Here is a 19,614-nt window from a genome sequence, read left to right as displayed (position 1 = left end):
ATAACATCCCACAGCTCGCTTCTATCTGCCGTCTGTCTTTCTCAGCCCATTAAGCCACCCAGATTTTCTGCTGAGTTTGTGGTCTTCTGTGCTCTGTAGTCATGGGGCACCGTGGCAGAATCATAGTGTTTAAAAGATGGGCTTGAGATCAGTGAACAGCTCAGGATCATTGAAAGCTTTTCCCAAATGTGACCTAGGCATCTTGTTTTCTGTTCAGCTCTGGGCTGTCCTCATTGTCCTCCTTTAGTGTCTACACAAGATATATACGTGTGGACAGACTGATTCTATGGGCTTCTCAGACAACTGCTCGTCCTGATCTGGGCACCTTGCCTCCTTCATCCACTTCGTTTTTCCCATGTGGATGGGAAGGTTGATGGCTTATCTTTCCTTGGCTGTGTTGTCAGTGACTTCTCTAGTCATTAGATAGGTGCCACCCATTTTTGCCCAAGAGAAGATCAGACTTCTGGGTTCAGGTGATCTGAGTTCGATCACCTGATCGACGCAGGCAAGAAGCATTTATTAGGTACTGACTATGTATTGCCAGGCACCCCACTGAGCACAAGGATACAAATAGAAATAAAAAGAAAGACAGTTCCTGCCCTGAAAGAACTTAAAAGCTAATGGGAGGAAAGAAGAAGCATTTATATAGTACCTGCTGTGTATCTGGCACTGTGTTGAGCACTTTACAAATATTATCTCATCTGATCCTCCCAACAGCCCTGGAGGTAGGTGCTGTTATCCCCATTTTACAGCTGAGGAAACTGAGGCAGTGACTTGCCCAGGGTCACACAACTAGTAAGAGTCTCAGGATAGATTTGAACTCAGGTCTTTTTGCCTCCAAGCCCAGCTCCACCTAGAAAGATAATGCATGAAAGTGGGGGATGGGGAATGGGGGGGGGAGAGGAGTTCCAAACTGATCACAAATTACTTTTCTTGTTCCATCCAAACCGGCCTATGTGCCATTCTTCACACAGGACATCCCATCTGCCACCTCTGGTCCTTTCTCATCCCCAACTCAGAAGTCTTTCTTGATTCTCCCAGGCACTAGCCCTTCCCCTCCCCATTACCACCCACTCTGCAGGCATCCTGTATCAAGTCATCTGGGAACACACCCTATCTCCTCAAGGACAGGGACTGGTTCATTTTTTGCCTTTGTATCTCCCAGGACAGTGAATGGCACACAGGCACTTGATAAGGGCTGATTGTTAGACTGGCATCTAATTAGGAGACAACTGTAATAATCTAGGCAAGATGTCAGAGATACCATGCATACAGAATGACCGCAGCTTGGTAACTTATGCGATGTGGGGGATGAAGGAGAGGGAAGAGTCAGGGGTTTCTCTGAAGGTGCAAAGTAAGGGACTGAAAGAATGGCAGGACCTTCGAAGACCCTCTTCTGGACACTTCCTGACTTATCAATAGTAAATAGTCAACAAACATTAAGTGTCTACTGTGTGCCCAGAGGCAGCTGGCTGGACAAAGTGCCAGGCCTAGAGTCAGGATGATCTGAGTTCAAATCCAGCCTCTGACACTCACTAGCTGTGAGTCCCCGGGCAAGTCACTTAACCTTGTTTGCCTTACTCCACTGGAACTACTCTACTATTTTTGCCAAGAAAACCCCATACGGGCTCACAAAGATTTGGACCTGACCCAACAACAACTGTGTGAGGATGCAAAGAAAGCCAAAAGGCAGTCCCTGCCCTCAAGGAGCTCAGAGTCTAATGAGAGAGAAAACAATATGCAGGAAAACTGGAGGTAATCCACCAGGGCTTTAAAGGAGGCACCAGCATTAAAGGAGGCAGGGAAAGGCTTCCTGCGGAAGATGGGATTGGAGCTGGGACTGGAAGGAAGCCAGGAGGAGATGAAGAGGCGGAGGGCCCCAGGCACCGGGGACAGTCAGAGAAAATGCTTGGAGCAGAGAGATGGAGAGATGGAGGGTCTTATTCACGGAGCAACCAGGAGGCTGGTGCCGTGGGCTTGAAGAGTACGTGGTGGGGAGTGAGGCATGAGAATGCTGGAAAGGGAAGAAGGGCTCTGAATGCCAAACAGAGCATTTTGTATTTGATCCTGGAGGCAATAGGGAGCCACTGGAGATCATGGAGGAAGGGAGGTGACATGGTTGGAGATGCGCTTTAGGAGCTTTCTCTGGCATAAGCTGCTCTTCATGAAGTCATCGTGGACTTTTGTGATTGTCGCTTTTCTGTGTTCTCACTATCCCTTTTTGATAATACAGTTCAGGCTTTTTCCAGAAATCAAAGCCAAGTTCCCACTCATCCCACCCTCTTCCCTTTCTTTTCTTCCATCACTATGGCATTACTCCCATTTTCCACAGGCTTCCTGGCATCACTGACAGTAGCTCAGTAACCATAGCTGGTATTTTTTTCAGAGCCCTGGAACATAGCTCACATGAGTCTGGAGATTAGAATTCGTCGAGGGTACCAGAGTACTCCCTTCTGGCTATAATCCTTGTAGATTCTACTGGGTGCCTTTCCGACTGAACTCCACTTATTATCAATCACTGCTTCACTTAACATGGCCCCTTCCTAATCTTCCTCCCTTCCAAACCTCTCCCTCTAACATCACTGAGCCAACAGGACCCATTCGTGAACAGAGCTGAGTCATAGGTCAAGTAGCTGGATTGGGTGGCTGGGCATCTAACCCAGGACATTAAAGTAATAAAAGTAAAAATAAACTCCTAACTCATGCCCAACATTTTTTTTTAGAATCAAAAGCCTTCCAGTTCTTAGCAAGGCAGAAGGCCACCTCAACTAAAATTCCAAAGCCTTTAATCACTTGCCTGTTCTAATTTTCCTGGGCACAATTAATTCCAAAGAATTAAAGTTTCAGGTCACCCAAAGGTTATGGGATTGACACATGGTGGGCACCAGTAGGTTATACCATGTCCCCAACAAAGAAGTGTCCAAGAGAAATTTTGTAAAGGATATCAAGCCTGAGATTGACAGAATAGAAACTGAGCTTATGGATGGGGAAGTCTACTCAATGCCCAGAGGGAGAGGCAAGCTTCCTCTAAGCAGGACATGGACCAGAGTCTCCAGACAGGGTATGAATAGGTCATGACATATAGTCACCAGTAGAGGGAGTACCTCCATTGATGTCATCCCAGATCCATCTGGGTTCTGTTTCAAAGGACTGAAGGATGGGTTCTTCCTTTTCTGAGAAAAGTCATTTCCTTGCTTTCTGAGGGTGCCCAGGATGGACAAAGCCCCTGCTATGTGAGTCGGTGTAGAAAATGCCTTTGGAATTTGGAATGCTAAGAATTCCTCGTTTAGGAGCCCTTGAATGACTCCAACCTTTCTTATAACACCAGGCTTCTTTTCTTTTAAATTTTATTTTCGTTAATGTCTTTTTAAAAAATATCCCATTCGTTTCCTGACTACATCTCTCTCCACCTCCCTCCCCAGGCAGCCATCCCTTATCATAAGGATCTAAGAGGAGAAAAAAGCATTTCAGTGAAACCATTTCTGACCACACCCATAGTCCTCCCACCTCTAGAGAAGGGAGGGAGATAACACCAGTTTTCTTAACAGGAAGACAACCTTCCTCTCCCCTCTCCCAACAAATGTCTTAGGATGAGGGTGTCCAGCTGGCCATTATGGCATCATCACTCTGAGCCTCAATTTCCCTATCTGTAAAATGAATCAGCCCTCCATCCCTGTCCATCCCTGTCCACCCCTTCCCCCACACTTTCTCCTCTCCAAGACCCTCTAATTCTGACTCACCACCCTCCTGCAGGGCCCACTGGCTAACAGAGCCCAACCCTGATGCAGAAGAACTCTTCCGAATGATAGCAGAAATCTTCATCTACTGGTCAAAGTCTCATGTAAGCATCTGTCCCCTGGCCTTCCCGCCTTGACACTGTACTGAAACTGCAGATGGGGAGCCACTGTGGTAGGAGAGGTGTGGAGAGAGCCCTGGACCCAGAGTCAGAGGTCCTGGGTTCTAGTCTTGGCTCTTCCACTGACTCGGGGTGACTCTAATGAAGTCTGTTCCCTTTTTGGGTCCTCGGTCTTGAAAAGGTTAGCTCTCTAAGGACCTTTCCAACCCCGACACTCTATGTTCTGGGTTCTAAGGTCCCTTCTGGTTCTGCCATTCTGAGATTTGAAATCACTCTGTCCATTTTCTCCCCCGCCCCTAGAACTTCAAGAGAGAGGAGCAGAACTTTGTGGTGCAGAACGAGATCAATAACATGTCCTTCCTGACGGCAGACAGCAAAAGCAAGATGGCCAAGGCAAGAAGAGGGGGGTGAGAGGAGGCCTGGCCGCCTCCTTTTCCTTCCTTCCCCAGGCTCCCCTCTCCCCACCATCCTCCCTCCAGCCCTTCCACCTCTCCTCAGCTTTTCCCCTTGACCTTCCCTTGTCCCAGTTCTCCCACCTTCCCAGTCAGGCATTTATTAAGTACCTACTGTATGCCCAACTGTGCTATGTGCTGGGAATACAACAAAATCAATCCACGGACATTGACCAAGCTCCTACTCTGTACCAGGCACTGTGTTAAGGAAGATAAGAGGGTCCCTGCCCTCAAGGAGCTCACAGTTAAAATAGGGGAGACCACATACAAACAACTACGTATAACCATAGTATAGAGCAAGGGAGACAGTAGCAGTAGGGGAGGCCAGAGAGCCCTCCTAAGGAAGGTGAGATAGATCTTGAAAAACCCAGAGAGCCTAAAAGGCAAAAAACAAGAACAGAGAGTACTCCAGGCATGGTAGATGGCCAGGGCAAATGCACGGAGTTGGGAGACGGAGTCCTGTATGATGATCGGCAAGGAGTCCATTGTAGCTGGGTCATAGAGTGTGTGGAGGGGAGGGGTAGGGTGGAGGAAGAGGAAGGTGTGAAGGGGCCAGGTTGTGAAAGCCTTTTCTATTTGATCCTGGGAGCAATGGGGAGCCACTGGAGTTTCTTGAGGGAGGAAGAGCATGACATGGTCAGATTCAAACTTTAGGAAAACCACAGCTAAGTGAAGGGTGGATTGGAGTAAGGGGAGACTTAAGGCAGGGATATCACTTAGGAGGCCATCACAACAGTCTAGACAGAGGTGACAAGGGCCTAAACGAAGCTTATTACTGAAGAAAGAGGGTTATTCTATACAAGGGATATGAAGATAGCATCGGCAAGATTTGATACTATATTAGATACATATGAGAGGGTGGTGAGTGAGGAGCCAAGGATGTCACCCAGATCTTAAGGATGGTGATGGCCTCAACAGTAACAGAAAAGTTCCGAAGTGGGGAGGATTAAGGAGGCAGGATAATGAGTTTCAGACATGTTGAGCTTGAGGTGCCTCTGGGCCATCCAAGTTCCAGATGTCCCATAGGTAGTTGGTGATTTAAGACTATATTGTCCCAGAGAGATGTGAGAGCTGGATAAATAGATCTAGGAATTATCATCACAGAGGAGAGAGAAGAATCCATCACCTGACCAACAGGGCTTCTGCGGACTGACTTGACCCATCCACGTAGCTGGATTGTGTGGATGGCTGTCTAACAAACAGCCTCCAGGGGAGCAGGAGTTAAAAAGCCATAGAATATTGAATGGTAGAGATGAGAGAGAACTCAGAGCAAAGAAAGTGCTGGGAAGGACTTTAGAATGTAGGCAGGTCTGTGAGGAACCTTAGGATATAGAACCTTAAAGCAGGGATGTTGGAGCTGGGAGGGACCTTAGGACATAGGACGTCAGAGCTCTTATAAAACCACTAAATCCATTCCCCTACCTCATTTTATAGAATGAGAAAGGGAGAGAAGGGATGCTTCATCCTGATAGACGGAATTAAGCCTAAAACCTAGGCCTCCAGGCTCCCAGCAAAGGGGTTTTGTCCCCTCCTAACCCCAGTCTATGATTATAAGGAGGGGGCCTGGGCAGGGGATGGATTGGGAATTCCAGGGGGTAACCATATCTCTATCTCTGTCTCTGCCCGGATGGAGCAGGCGGGAGATGGACAGGTCAGCACTCCCCCCACCCTAGGGGTCTCAAAGCATGGCTGGATGGCTGAATCCCCCAGCCCTATTATCTGCTCCTATTATCTCCCTGTCCCCTAGATTCCTGCCTTCTCTGACTCTCCTGCAACACTTTTCATCTCCCAGCCCTACCCTTCCCTAGGCTTGGACCTCCTGGCCCTTCATCATCCAATCCCCTGACTCTCCTGTTGCCAACACCACTCCCCACCCCACCCCATCTTCCTGACCTTCGATGCCTGTGTCCTCCAGCTGCTGATTCCCGTCCCAACTCTCTCTCCAAACATCCCTCTCCCAGCCTCCTTTGCCTCCCCCCACCAAGACTCCCCACTTTACATCCTATCCACCCACTGTCTCCCACTACCATCACTGCCACAACCACCACAAGCCCTGTCCCCTACTCCTCCTCCCCAAGTCTCTAGCTTCTTGCAATTTGACCCTTTTTTTTTTACTTTGTAAAAAAAAAAATTCTCTTTGCTACTCTAGCATCTGGGGTTGGAGAGGAGTGGCTGTTGGGGCCTGAGGAATGGAGGGGGGGGGCATGTGCATGCTGCCCCATGGAAGGGCAGGCATGGGGGTCAATGCTGGGAGCCCAAAGGCTCCATGCCAGTGCTAGTATCTTCACGTGTGATCTTGAACACATCCAGAAGTCTCTATCCCCTGCATCAGTTTCCTCTGTATCTTCCATGTTTCTCTGTCTTTCTGTCCCCCTCTTCCTCTGTGACTCCATTTCTCCATATTCCCACATCCCCTTGGTCCATGTTGGTCTTTTCATGTCCCCCCTAGGTCTGCATGTCTTCTGTATATGTTGCCTTGTCTTTTCCATGGCTCTATACTTGGGTCATTCTTGAGGGCTATGGTCAGGGAAGTGTCAACTTGACAGCTTGACCTTTCTTGGGTCTGGGAGGTGAGGGAGTTGTAACCTCTTAGGGAACACTGAACCTAGTAGAACCAAGGGTGTGGGAGGACTAGGGAGATGGGCTAGCAGACAGGGGTCTTGGGGGAAGATTGGGAGTCTCTGGTTTCTGAGACATGTGCAACCTGCAGTCAGGAGGCTCCGATCAAGAGAGAACAAAGAAGAAACGTCGGGGAGACCGATATTCTGTCCAGACCTCTCTGATAGTGGCTACCCTCAAGAAGATGCTGCCTATTGGACTGAACATGTGTGCACCCACTGACCAGGACCTCATCGCACTGGCCAAGACTCGTTATGCCCTGGTACCCATCCCACCTTCTCTGAACTTTCTCATAATTCATTGACACTTCTGATCATTTACTGACCTCTCTGGTCAGTGTCTGATCTACCTCTAAACCTTCTGACTCCTTGTCCACTCCTTGTCACCTCTGACCGGTCTCTCACCCATCACACACCTCTGTGATCATTCACTTATTCTCTGACATTTTAGTGATCTCTCTGATCATTGAATGACCTCTGGCCAATGTCTGACCTATTTCTGGCCACTCTGATGCTTTGACCATTTCCTGGTCCCTCTAGCCACTGACTGACCTATCTAGCCATTCACTGGCCTCTTTGACCAGTATCTGACCAATCTCTGACCCTTATGGCCATACTCTGATGCCTCTCACCCTTTGTCCATTCTCTGACCCATTTGGTCAGTATCTGACCCATCCCTCACCCCTCTGGCCATTCACTGACCTCTATGGCCAATATTTGATGCCTATGGCCATCTTCTGATCCCTCTGACCATTAAGTGACCTCTCTTACATGTATTTTACCCATCTCCAACCATTCTCTGATCTTTCTAGTCAGTACTTGACCCTTCTGGCCATTCACTGACACCTCTGACCAATATCTAACCATTTAGTGGTCTCTCTGTCCAGTAACTGACTCATCTCTCCCTCCTCTGACTATTCTCTGATCCCTCTGAACATTCATTGATCTCTCTTAACTCTTAACATTGATCTCTCTGACTCCTGGGTCATTCACTGACCACCCCCCAAGCCACTGTCTAACTCTTCCCAGTCTCCCAAATATACCCCTAGATCCTTGTCCCTATGAGAATAATCAGGAGCCCTTCAACTTGACTCTGCCTCCCTCCAACCATGTTTGTCCTCAGAAAGACACAGATGAAGAAGTTCGAGAATATTTGCAGAATAACCTTCACCTTCAGGGAAAGGTATTGATCAAACCAGTCCTAGAACTGGAGGTGGGGAGAAGGTTATAAGGGGTGGGCTGAGGGGTGGAAAGAGTATGTTAGATTAGAACCAAGACTCATTCCTTAGAAAATCTCCACAAAATGACCATCCATTTTTACCAGAGTGAGGGCTCCCCATCGTTGCGCTGGCAGATGGCCCTGTACCGAGGGCTTCCTGGCCGGGCTGAGGATGCTGATGCCCCTGAGAAGATTGTTCGCCGGGTACAGGAAGTATCAGCAGTGCTGTTCCACCTGGAGCAGGTAGGAGGGACCTCTGACAGGGTATACATTTTCCTGGGAAGGGCTTAGGCCTCAAAGGAGGGAGAACTTTGGTCCCAAAGGGCCCAGGCAAGAGGGCCTAAAAGGGATGAGAACTCATGAATTTCATAGGATAATAGACTCAGACCTGGAAGGAATCTTAGAATCATCTGATCCAACCTCCTCAATCAGTAGATGAGGAAAATGGGGCCTAAAGAGTGTTAGGCAATAGGCCCAAGGTCACACAATTCATTACTGACTGAGCCAGGTTTGAACCCAGATATCCTGATTCTTAGTGCAGTTTTCTTTTCACTGACCCATGAGTTCTGGGGAGATGGTGAGTTTGGGAGTGCTAGTTCCCTGATCCCCACCTTCTCCTCCCACAGACAGAGCATCCCTACAAGTCCAAGAAAGCCGTATGGCATAAGCTCCTTTCAAAACAGCGTCGTCGTGCAGTTGTGGCTTGTTTCCGCATGACACCCCTGTACAACCTGCCCCGGTAAGGCATCCTGAGGGAGGAGGGTGGTAAGGGGAAGTTGGAGGATCCCAAGTAGGGCAGAGGGATTAGGATCTTGGGGGCAGGGCAGAGACAAAAATGGGCTGTTTCCTAACCTAAACAGATCTAGCTTAACTTTGAATTCCTACCAGAGCTAATTGATTCAGAGTCCAGCTGGGCTTTCTCCATTCTGGGTAGCAGCAAGATAGGGCCAGGAAATGAGACTGATAAAGGGACAGGGTAATTTAGAACACAGAAAGAAGACCAGAATTTTGAGGCAAAAGCAGGGGATAGAAAAGGGGTTTTCAAAATGGTGTTGGGTGGCTAGGTACTGGAGATGACTGGAGAAACAGCACTGAGCAAAATTGACAGGGCTAGAATGAGTCAAGAGAAATTGACATAGCCAGGTAGAGTGAGTCAAGAGAAATTGACATGGCTAGAATGTGGCAATAGAAATTGACATGGCTAAGGTAAAACAAGAGAAATTGACATGGCTGGAGTAAATCAAGAGAGATTGAAGCGGCTGGAGTGATAGAAGAGAAATTGTCATAGCTAGAGATTCAGAGAAATTGACATGGCTAGAGTGAATCAAGAGAAATTGACATAGAGAGTCAAGGACAAAGACTCAAAATAGGAAGATGGGAACTTATCTTGGAATCTACCCATCCACTTTCACCTTGTCCCATAGGCACCGTGCAAGCAATATGTTCTTGGAGTCCTACAAAGCAGCATGGATCCTGACAGAGGAGCACAGTTTTGAGGACCGCATGATTGATGACCTCTCTGTGAGCAGGCACACAATGGGCAGGGGGACTTTGTGTCAGGGCCAGAGGAGGGGGGATAAGGAAGATAGGAGAGGAGGACATCAGTGGGGTGAGGATGACCACTTGGCATCCTTTCCCCAATGTGCCCCATCCTGCTCTCACCTTAAAGAAAGCTGGGGAGGAAGAAGAAGAGGAAGAAGAACAGGAGGAAAAGAAGCCAGACCCTCTGCACCAGTTGGTATTACACTTTAGCCGGACAGCCCTGACAGAGAAGAGGTGAGGCCCTGAGGAGGAGTCATTCCCTCTTGCCTCTCTCCCAAAGCCCAGGAAAAAAAAAAAACCCAGGAAGAGTCCATAAATCCTCAGGAGATACCTAGAGAAACTCAGCCCTCAAATTCTTCAGAGATTTACTCCATAATGCCCTAGGGAACATCTTTAATATGTCAGGGCATCCCTTCTCCCATACCCTAGAACTACTTCAAATACCACCTCAAGCATCAATCTCCCCTTTCCCTTGTTCCTCCCCATGCTCCAGGTAATCTCTTCCAAAGCCCTCTCCCCAAGTTCATTGAACATTGCTCCCCTTTATTTTATGTTCCAGTCAAAGTTGCCCACTTGCCTATTCTCCATCTCCCATCACCAGGCTTTTGCCCAGGCTGTGCCCCATGCCTGGAATGTACTCCCTTTTCATGTCCACCTATTAGAATCCTATTATCTTCCTTCAAGGCTCCACTCAGATGATGATGCCTACTTCCCACATGAGGTCCTTTCTAATACCCCCCAATTGCCCTTTCCTCCCCCCAAATGACTTGGCATTTTCTTGTATAGATCTTTCCTTCTCTGTGTTCATGCTACCCATCCATCCCAGGTATGCTGTCTACAAAACACCACTTGTATATCTTGCCCTATACACTGGAGAGACCTCTCCTAATATCCCCTGGAGACCCCCTCCCCCAATAGCCTAGGGAAACCTACTCCATTTCCTTAGGGAGATCCCCCGTTCCTTTGGAACATCTTCGCCTATGCTCTAGGGAGACACCCTAACTGATTATCCTCCCCAATCCCTTTCCAGCAAACTGGATGAGGACTATTTGTATATGGCGTATGCTGACATCATGGCCAAGGTAAGTACCTCCCTCTGACTCATCCATCAGGCCCTTCTTCCCCTCCAGGCTAGCACAGGTGAGCTCCCCTCCTACACTCTGCTGTTACCTTTGCCCCTTGCCAGGACCTGAGGACGCTGAGTTCCCCCCTTCTCACTCATTGACTCTTGCCCCATTCAGAGCTGCCACTTGGAGGAGGGAGAAGAGCCTTCAGAACCTGCTGAGGAGGAGGTCGAAGCCTCGTTTGAGGTATAGAGGAGCAGGGGGAGCAGACTCTCCAGGGAGGACTCTTTGGGGGAGGGGATGCTGACCCTCTCCATCTGTCCTCCCCTCCCTCTCTCTCTAGGAGAAGGAGATGGAAAAGCAGAAACTCCTCTACCAGCAGTCCAGGCTGCACAACCGGGGGGCCGCTGAGATGGTGCTACAGATGATTAGTGCCTGCAAAGGTCTGCATGGCCCTGCCCTCCCGTGCCCACGTGCCCTGCCACACTTCCTCTTTGCACTCTGATCTCCCCTCCACACTCACTGCCCTCTGCCTGGCACCCTAAACTTTCCCAGACTCACATCTGCCCTCATCAATCAATTAACCAAGTAATCAACAAGCATGCCGTAACCACCAGGGCCCTCTGGTAGCCACTGGAGATCCCAAGACAAGTGGGGAGAGTAAAGAGAGCACAGGGCCTGGAGTCAGGAAGACCCGAGTTCAAATCCAGATTTCGACACTGGAGAAGTCATTTAACCTCTGTCTGCCTCAGTTTTCTCAACTGTAAAATGGGGATAATAATAGTACCTACCTCACAGGGCTATTCTGAAAATTAAATGAAATAATATCTGTAAAATGTTTAGCACAGTGCCTGGCACATAGTAGGTCTTTTAGAGATGCTTCTTTCCTTCCCTTCTTCTCACAGTCAATTCCTCACACCCCCATTCATTCTGGCCCCTCTCAGACTCTCTTCCAGTGTCTTGGACACTGTTCTCACCTGCCCCATGGGAAACCATGGGTGCAGGGCAGACCAGGCCTGGGCACTGAGTGGGTGCTGTCCTCCGGTAGGGGAGCCAGGAGTCATGGTGTCATCCACACTGAAGCTGGGCATCTCCATCCTCAATGGTGGCAACATGGAGGTGCAGCAGGTATGGAGAGGCTGGGGTCGGGCACATGGAAGGTCGCCCTTCTTGGGTGAGGCCGGATGCCTGCTCATCAGGGATCTCACAGAGGGGACAGGTCAGACCATATGCTTCCCATTCTGTGACTCCTCCGTGGGTCTGGGATAGGCAGATCCTGGCTGCCAGTTTGAGGCCCTCCCTCCTGCTTTTCTGTCTTGTGCAGAAAATGCTGGACTATCTGAAGGACAAGAAGGAGGTTGGCTTCTTCCAGAGCATCCAGGCCCTGATGCAGACGTGCAGGTCTGTCCTGTGGGCAGTGGAGGGTAGGAGGGGCTGGACTAATGGAGGGGGGAGAGAGAGACAGAGAGAGGAGGGGAAGGGAGTGGAGGGGAGGGAGATATCTGCAAGGACCTAGGTCCTGGGGGGCTGAGCCAGGGTCTCATAACCTGCCCCCGATCCTGTCCTGATCCCTTCTCTTCACCTCCTTCCCACTAGTGTTCTTGATCTGAATGCCTTTGAGAGGCAGAACAAGGCAGAGGGACTCGGAATGGTGACCGAGGAAGGGACTGGTGAGCCCCCTTCCCATCCCTATCCTTGGGACCCCTCTCCCTTGGGACTCCCCTTCCTATCCCTAATCCTGGAGCTTCTTTTCCCCTAAGTAACCTTCCTTCCCCTTAAAACCTCTATCCCCATCCTGGGCCCCTCTAACTACAAGGACCCCCCACCTCATCCCAGGGACCCGTCTTCCCTAGGGCATATCCCCATGGGCCTTCATTCCTCTGGGCACCCCTTCTCCTGAGGCTCTGTTCCCCCTCCTTCAAGGGTCGCCCCTCCCCTGTCCTGGGACTCTCCCTCCTCCCTTCACCCCATCTGGGTTGCTGTTTCCCCACTCCCATTAATGCCCCTAATCCAAGTTAATCAATTCTCCTCTTTGCTGTGTTGTGATGTGTGATACTCACCTCTCTCCCTGACCTGACCCCTTCATGGCCTCTTCCTCCACACCAATCTCTCCTCCTGTTCCTGTCTCTCTCCTCATCTCCATCACCTGCCCCCCTCTTGTTTCTGTTCTGCCTCTCCCATCTCCTGCTCTCCTCTGTCCTCTGCACAACTTTCTCCATGTGTTTCTGTCTCTCTGTCTCCATCTCTCCATCTTTGTGACTCTCTCTGTGTCTTCTTACACTTCTCCCCTTCCCTTCGAGTCTGCCCCTCTCTGTTCCCATCACTCCTTGTCTCTCTCTCTCCACATCTGTCTCCACGTCTGTCTCTTTCTGTATCTTTTCTCTCCACATGTCTGCCTTTCCCTCTCTCCCCATTCTTCCCTCCTCCCATCCTGTCCGGCTGCCTCAGTCATCAATCGCCAGAACGGTAATTCCCCTGCCCACAGTCCCGTGTGCCATCCTGCTCTGCTAACCCTCCTTCCTCCTCCTGCCTACCCCGGGCCGGGACCAGGGACAGGATCAGAGACCAGGGACCAGAGGACAGACATCAGGGACTGGGAAGGGATGGAGCAGGAGGCAGGACCCAGGGCAGGATTGGGGGCTGAGGGTCTTTGTTTACTGTAGGGTCTCTGGATCGGCTGGCCCAGGACAGGCAGGGATGCCCTCCCCTAGACCCCAGCTGCTCCAAGCTCCAGGCCCCTCTCTGATTGGTGCCCTTTCAATCCAGGCAACTTACTTCTCCCAACTGGATTGGCTGCCATTGGCCTGTCCCTTCTGACTGGGCTGTGTGGTCCCCTCTGCGCCTGCTCTTAGCATTCTGCCCATTCCATCCAAATCTGGCTTGCCATGGTTGGCAGACTTCTGTTCTGATTTGTCCATGGTTGACACCTGCCCCTGCCCCAATTGCACCCCCACCCCTGCTCACTCTGCCCACCTGCCCATACCTCATCACCCTCACCCCCCCAGGCTGCGCAGCGTTGCTCCTCTACCCCACCCCCCTCCAACCCTCTCCTCATAGAAGCCCCGGAGAACTAGTCCCCTGGGTCTCCTCTACCAACCACCTTGGCCCTGTGGTGTCACAGGCACTGATATCATCATTCCTGATATCCGGACCCTGAGGTCATTATGGCTATGTGTGGTCACAACCCTTGAAATCACCCATCCTGTGATGTCATAAACCCTGAGGTTGTTATGGCCATGTGAGGTCACAACCCTTGAAATCACCCTTCCTATGATGTCATAGACCCTGAAGTCACAGCCCTATGAGGTCACAGACTCTGACATCACTGGCTCCACAAGGCCACAGCCCCTGAAGTGCTGCCCCACAGAAGTCACGGCAGGACTACCCAGGCATGAGTGGCGGTCAGCCTCTCCTCTGTCCCTACCCCACTGCCCATTCTCCCAACCCTGTGTGCTGTGTGCATGGGCCTTTTGCATGCCTGTGCCCTGAGGACCTTGCCCCACAGCAAGCTGACCCATCAGGGCCCTCCTTCCCTCTGTCCCAGGAGAAAAAGTGATGGCTGATGATGAATTCACCCAGGATCTCTTCCGCTTTCTCCAGCTGCTGTGTGAAGGCCATAACAATGGTTAGTATGTGAGAGGAAGAGGAGGAGGGGGAGAGAAAAGAGGAGAAGGAGGAAAAGGGAGGAGGAAGATGGGGAAAGAGGGAGGAGATGGAGGAGAGAAAGGGAGAGACAGAGGAAGGAGAGAGAGGAAAGAGAGGGAAGAGGGAGAGGGAGGAGGGAGAGGAGGAACAGGGAGAGATGGAGGAGGGAGAGACAGGAGGGAGAGGGAGGAAGGGGAGGAGGAAGAGACAGAGGAGGGAGAGGGAGGAGGGAGAGGAGGGACAGGTAGATATGGAGGAGGGGGAGAGGGAGAAGTGGGAGGGATGAGATGGTAGAGATGGAGGAGGAAGAGACAGAAGAGGGAGAGGGAGGAAGAGGAGGAGGAAGAGACAGAGGAGGGAGAACGAGGAGGGGGAGGGATTAGATGGAAAAGGGGGAGGGAGAGGGAGGAGGAAGGAGGTGAGGGAGGAGGAAGGAGGTGAGGGAGCCCCCTCCAGGTCTGGGGTGGGACCTGGAAGGGTTGGGGCTGGACAACACAGCCCTGCCTGGTGGGTGCAAGGGAAAGAAGGCCCTGGGCTTGGGAGTCAAAAAACCTGGATTCAAGTCTTGGTCCCTCTACCTTCTGGGGTCATTGAGCTGGCAGGGCCATCTGTGACCCTGGACAAATCATTTTACAAACTCTTTGGGACTCCAGCTTCTCCTCTCTACAAGCAGGGCCCTTCCAGCTCTCCATGTGAGTCTATGACCTAAGAGCTCCAGCTCCAGGACTTACTAATTATGTGGCTGTCAGCAAGTCACTTCCCCCTTCTGAATCTCAGTTCCCCTATCTGTTAAATATGAGCTGTCATACCTACTTCACAAGCCTGTGGTGACGATCAAATGAAATGATGTTAAATTTGATTTATTAAGCATTAATTAAACCCCTACTGTGCAAAAGCTGATGGGTCAACGAGCATTTATGCAGTGCCTACTATTATTACTACCACCACCACCACCACTGCTACTACTACTAGTCAACATTCGTATAGCACTTACTATGTGTCAGGCACTGTGCTAAGCTCTGGGAAACACAAAAACTAAACAATCCCTGACCTCAAGAAGCTCACATTCTACTGCTGAGTAACAGTGTACCTGACTGAGTAAATATAGAGATCATACAAAGTAACTGGGAAAGCCCTGGCAAGGCAGGCAGAGGGCTGCGTGGAGGATGGACTGGAGAGGGGAGAGGCTGGAGGCCCGAGGCCCATTAGGAGGCTGCTGTCCTAGTCAGGAGGGTTTGGAGAAGGCCTGAGATAAGTGGGGGGCCTCTGCTGGGGGAGAGATGGAAGTAGATTAATTGGACTTGGTAGCTAACTGGACTGGGAGGGGGGGGGGAGACGCTTTTAAAACCTTAAAAGCCAGCAGAAATGTGAGCCAATGATCTGTCCTTCCCAGACTTTCAGAACTACCTCCGGACACAGACAGGGAACACGACCACCATCAACATCATCATCTGCACAGTGGATTACCTGCTGAGGCTGCAGGTGAGCATCCCAGACTAGGGGGTGAGGGCAGCTGGAGGGCCAGGCCCCGGGCACTCTCCACTCACCGGCTGCCTCCCTCAGGAGTCAATCAGTGATTTCTACTGGTATTACTCGGGGAAGGATGTGATTGATGAGCAAGGGAAGAGAAACTTCTCCAAAGCCATGGCTGTGGCCAAGCAGGTCTTCAACAGCCTCACGGAGTACATCCAGGTACCCCGACTCATCCCATCCCTATCCATGACCCTGCTCCCAGCCCTTCCTGGCCTTCTGGACTCTGGTTATAAGCCACCTCCTCCAGGGAGCCCTGGAGAAGATAGGATTAGGGGCTGAAAGGGACTGTAGGCATCACCGAGTCTAGCCACATACTTTTAGAGAGGGGGAAACTGAGGCACAAAATGAGAAAAGGTTTATCTAAGGTCGCTCAGAATCCACATTTGAGCCCACATCTCCAAACTTCTATCAAAATGTTCTTTCCTCTAGACCCCCAGCTGCTACTCTTAATAGGAGCTTACCTAATCAAATATGCAGAAAAGAAGGAAATAAGTATTTATTCAACACCTACAGTGTGCCACCTAGCTAAAAGGGACCCTAGAAATTATCTGACTTAAGCCCCTTGTTTGATGAGGTGTAGGGACGGAGGCGGGATTCCTCCAGGTAGGCCAGGCTCCTCCAAAAGCAGTATTCTTTCTCGATCGCACAGTGGGACAGTATCTCTCCACTGAGCCTTCACAAAGGCTCTGATTAGTGCTCAGTCTCCTCTGCCTCAGAGCCAGCCCAGTGGACAGGGACACTAGTTCTGAGCCTGGCTTCTTAAATGTTTGTGGATTTGTTTGTTGAAAGATGAAAAAAACATTATAATCCTTGCTCTCAAGAAGTTATCAGTCTAAGAGAGCCAAGGGCCTAGGGAATAAGACAGGGAGTTCAGTGAGGTGACTGCCCTCCCAAAGGGATGCCAAGGGCCAGTGACAGCCCGAGCAGCATTACTCATGTAGAATCAACAGGATTGGGGGGATGGGGGGAGAAGAGGGAAAGGAGGGAAAGGAAGGGAAGGTAGGGAAGATGGATCAGAGGCGTCAGACCTGTGGCAGGATGCAGGTCCCATTTGTCTCCCCAGACCCAGCCTAGATAATGGACGAACCTAAGAAATATTTGCTAGATCATTAATTCCACGGTGTGTCAGAGATTTGAAGTCAAAGTATCCTGGTTGAATCCACTGCCTTGGTGATCTTGGTCTAATTATTTCCCTCCTGGTCTGACTTTCTTCATCAGTCAAATAAGAGGGCTGGGCTTGTGTAGTTCTAGATCAGGAGCTGAGTTTGTGATTGATGGAGGGTGGGGCTGGGGGCTGGAAGGGGACAGACAAATGCTGAACCACCTCTGTGTCCTCCTGCAGGGCCCATGCACAGGAAATCAGCAGAGCTTGGCCCACAGCCGCCTGTGGGACGCAGTGGTCGGCTTCCTCCATGTTTTTGCCCACATGATGATGAAGCTGGCTCAGGTGGGGCTTTCCCTGATTAGTCTCTTTTCCACCTCTGACCCTACTCTCCATCCTGATTGGCGGCCAGGGGCCTTCTTCCATGCTGGTCCATTTCCTATGCAGTGGGTTCCATCCTCCCTCTGGATCCCTCCCCTCATCCGTTCTAATCAGACCCCTCTCTAGGACCCCTTTCCCTCCTCTCTGAATATGTTGTCTGATCATATTCATTCTCAGCTGGCCAGACCTCTCCCCTCTTTAAACCTGCTTTCTGATTTCTCTGTCTCCCATCCGCCTGCCCCCCACCTCCCTCTGCTTGACTGGTTTCCTGCCTAGACAGTCCCCCACCTGGTCCCAGTTTCCTTTTGCCCTATTATTCTCATCAGGCTGCCTCTGCTCTGGGGGCTCCTTGGGGTCTGATGACCCCTTGGTTTCTCTGGCCTGTGGAAGGGAGTGTAGAGAGGTGCTGGGGCTGGAGGGTTTTTCCAGTTCTCCATCCTACCTGCAGTGGGATGACCCCTACAGGGTGCTATAGTAGACGTCCCTCCAGCACACATCCCAAACACACGTGTAGAATTCCTGTTCGACCACATGCCAGCCACCTCATCCTTGGACTGGTCTCTGGATCTGTTAACATCTCTCAGCTTCTTGATAGGTCTCTGTCTCCCTCAGAACCTGGCACTTCCTCCCTCTTCCTCCCTTCTCTCTCTCTTTCTCTCCCTCTCTCTCTCTCTCTCTCCCTCTCTCTCTCTCTCTCTCTCTCTCTCTCTGTCTTTTTCTCTCTCTCTCTCTCTCTCTCTCTCTCTCTCTCTCTCTCTCTCTCTCTCTCTCTCTCTCTCTCTCTCTCTCCATCTTTCTCATTATCTTTGGGTCTTTCCATGTTTCTCTACTTTTCTACATTTCCATATCTATCCACATCTCTGTAACCATATCCCTGTCCTTTGTCTCTTTCTCCATCTCTGTCTCTGTCCCCTCTGAGGAGCAGCCCTTGGCTAAATCTTCACAGAGGTCAGGAGGGGCCATGGCACGTCCTGGGGACCAGGTTAAGAGTTTGGGGAGAACCAGCACCCACAGTGTTGACTTAGCAGAGACAAGAGCTATGGACCTTGACAAAGCTTGGCCATGTGGGGTCTGGGGGGTTCTTCCTAGGACTCCAGCCAGATTGAGCTGCTGAAGGAACTCCTGGATCTGCAGAAGGACATGGTTGTCATGCTGTTGTCACTGCTGGAAGGTAGGCCAGAAGATACCCCCACTAAGAGATACCCCCAACAGAGGATCCTGTCCGAAACTCTGCCCAGGGCTCCTACCCCAGACAGCCCCCTCTGGAAATCCCCCATCCTACAGGGATCCTTCCCCCAAACCCCAGTCAAAACCAACCATGCCATAGAAACCCTCCCCCAAAGACGTAGATTGAAGTCCTTCCAAAAGAGCCTTTCTCTCCCCATAACATCCAGTCAAGCAGCTTAACATGGTACCCAGAATACAGTAGAAACTTAATAAATGTTCATTCACTTGATTTGAATAAGCATTTATTAAACAGTTGCTACATGCTGGGCACTGCCTTCGGTAGGCACTGGAGCTATGAAGATGGAAACTTTAGTCTGTGTTCTCCAAGAGCTTATATTCTAGCCCATGTAGACACTTCCTAGAAACATCCCATCATGGAAATCCACCACCCTCAGGTTCCTCGAAGAACTCCCCCTTCCCACAAATATGCCCCTCTCTAAAGACCCCAGAGTCCTTCTCAAAACCCTGCTTGGGGCCTTTCCCTCTTGGAAACCTTCCTGGGGAGAGAGATCCCATTCCAGAGACACCTCGTCCCTCAGAGTGCAAAGGCACTCTCTGAAACATCCTCCCAGAGACCCCCTAAAGACATTCTTGTGAATCTCCCTCTCCTTGGGACTGTCTTCAGAAACTCTCTCTGAGATCCTTCCCAAAGATACCATTCACAGAGAACTCCCCCCAGAAACCTTCCCCTTCCCTGCATGGTCCTTGCCACCAAAACCACCCCAAATCCCCCCAGTCAAGGCAATCCAGGAGAAATCCCCAGGATAGCAGGAAACCTTCTTATCCTGGTTGAACCTTAAAGAATGTGGGGGACCCCTGCTTGTCCCTTTAGAATGGTGAGGTAGCAGTAGGCAGAGGGGGACTTTCGCCTTGATCTCACAGGTGGTGTAGGTGACAGAAAAAGGACTGGATCTAGAATCTGAGGTCCTGGGTTTGGATGCTGACTCTTTCCCTAATTATCTTATTAACTGGATC

At 50.5% G+C, this 19,614-nt stretch overlaps 1 protein-coding gene across 1 annotated transcript in view; it reads left to right on the top strand.

Annotated features, from left to right (window-relative positions):
• RYR1 (ryanodine receptor 1) overlaps nucleotides 1-19,614 on the top strand; it is a 91,334-nt gene that overhangs the window by 61,285 nt on the left and 10,435 nt on the right. Inside the window, exons 69-88 of the mRNA XM_069078519.1 lie at nucleotides 3,754-3,841; nucleotides 4,157-4,249; nucleotides 7,019-7,189; nucleotides 8,050-8,109; nucleotides 8,251-8,388; nucleotides 8,772-8,884; nucleotides 9,570-9,666; nucleotides 9,815-9,921; nucleotides 10,718-10,769; nucleotides 10,929-10,997; nucleotides 11,095-11,194; nucleotides 11,800-11,879; nucleotides 12,076-12,152; nucleotides 12,348-12,421; nucleotides 13,200-13,217; nucleotides 14,296-14,376; nucleotides 15,790-15,878; nucleotides 15,960-16,088; nucleotides 17,272-17,376; nucleotides 18,502-18,583. Of these exons, the coding sequence (XP_068934620.1) occupies nucleotides 3,754-3,841; nucleotides 4,157-4,249; nucleotides 7,019-7,189; nucleotides 8,050-8,109; nucleotides 8,251-8,388; nucleotides 8,772-8,884; nucleotides 9,570-9,666; nucleotides 9,815-9,921; nucleotides 10,718-10,769; nucleotides 10,929-10,997; nucleotides 11,095-11,194; nucleotides 11,800-11,879; nucleotides 12,076-12,152; nucleotides 12,348-12,421; nucleotides 13,200-13,217; nucleotides 14,296-14,376; nucleotides 15,790-15,878; nucleotides 15,960-16,088; nucleotides 17,272-17,376; nucleotides 18,502-18,583 (1,823 nt within the window). The remainder of the gene's footprint in view (nucleotides 1-3,753; nucleotides 3,842-4,156; nucleotides 4,250-7,018; nucleotides 7,190-8,049; nucleotides 8,110-8,250; nucleotides 8,389-8,771; nucleotides 8,885-9,569; nucleotides 9,667-9,814; nucleotides 9,922-10,717; nucleotides 10,770-10,928; nucleotides 10,998-11,094; nucleotides 11,195-11,799; nucleotides 11,880-12,075; nucleotides 12,153-12,347; nucleotides 12,422-13,199; nucleotides 13,218-14,295; nucleotides 14,377-15,789; nucleotides 15,879-15,959; nucleotides 16,089-17,271; nucleotides 17,377-18,501; nucleotides 18,584-19,614) is intronic.

The sequence above is a fragment of the Petaurus breviceps genome, unplaced genomic scaffold, assembly GCF_028583685.1.
Source record: "Petaurus breviceps papuanus isolate PSGF00001 unplaced genomic scaffold, PetGlider_PUasm1.0 91041, whole genome shotgun sequence".
NCBI classification, from domain to species: Eukaryota; Metazoa; Chordata; class Mammalia; order Diprotodontia; family Petauridae; genus Petaurus; species Petaurus breviceps.
The sequence above is the reverse complement of the archived record's forward strand: the minus strand, read 5'-3'. Positions and strand labels throughout refer to the sequence as shown.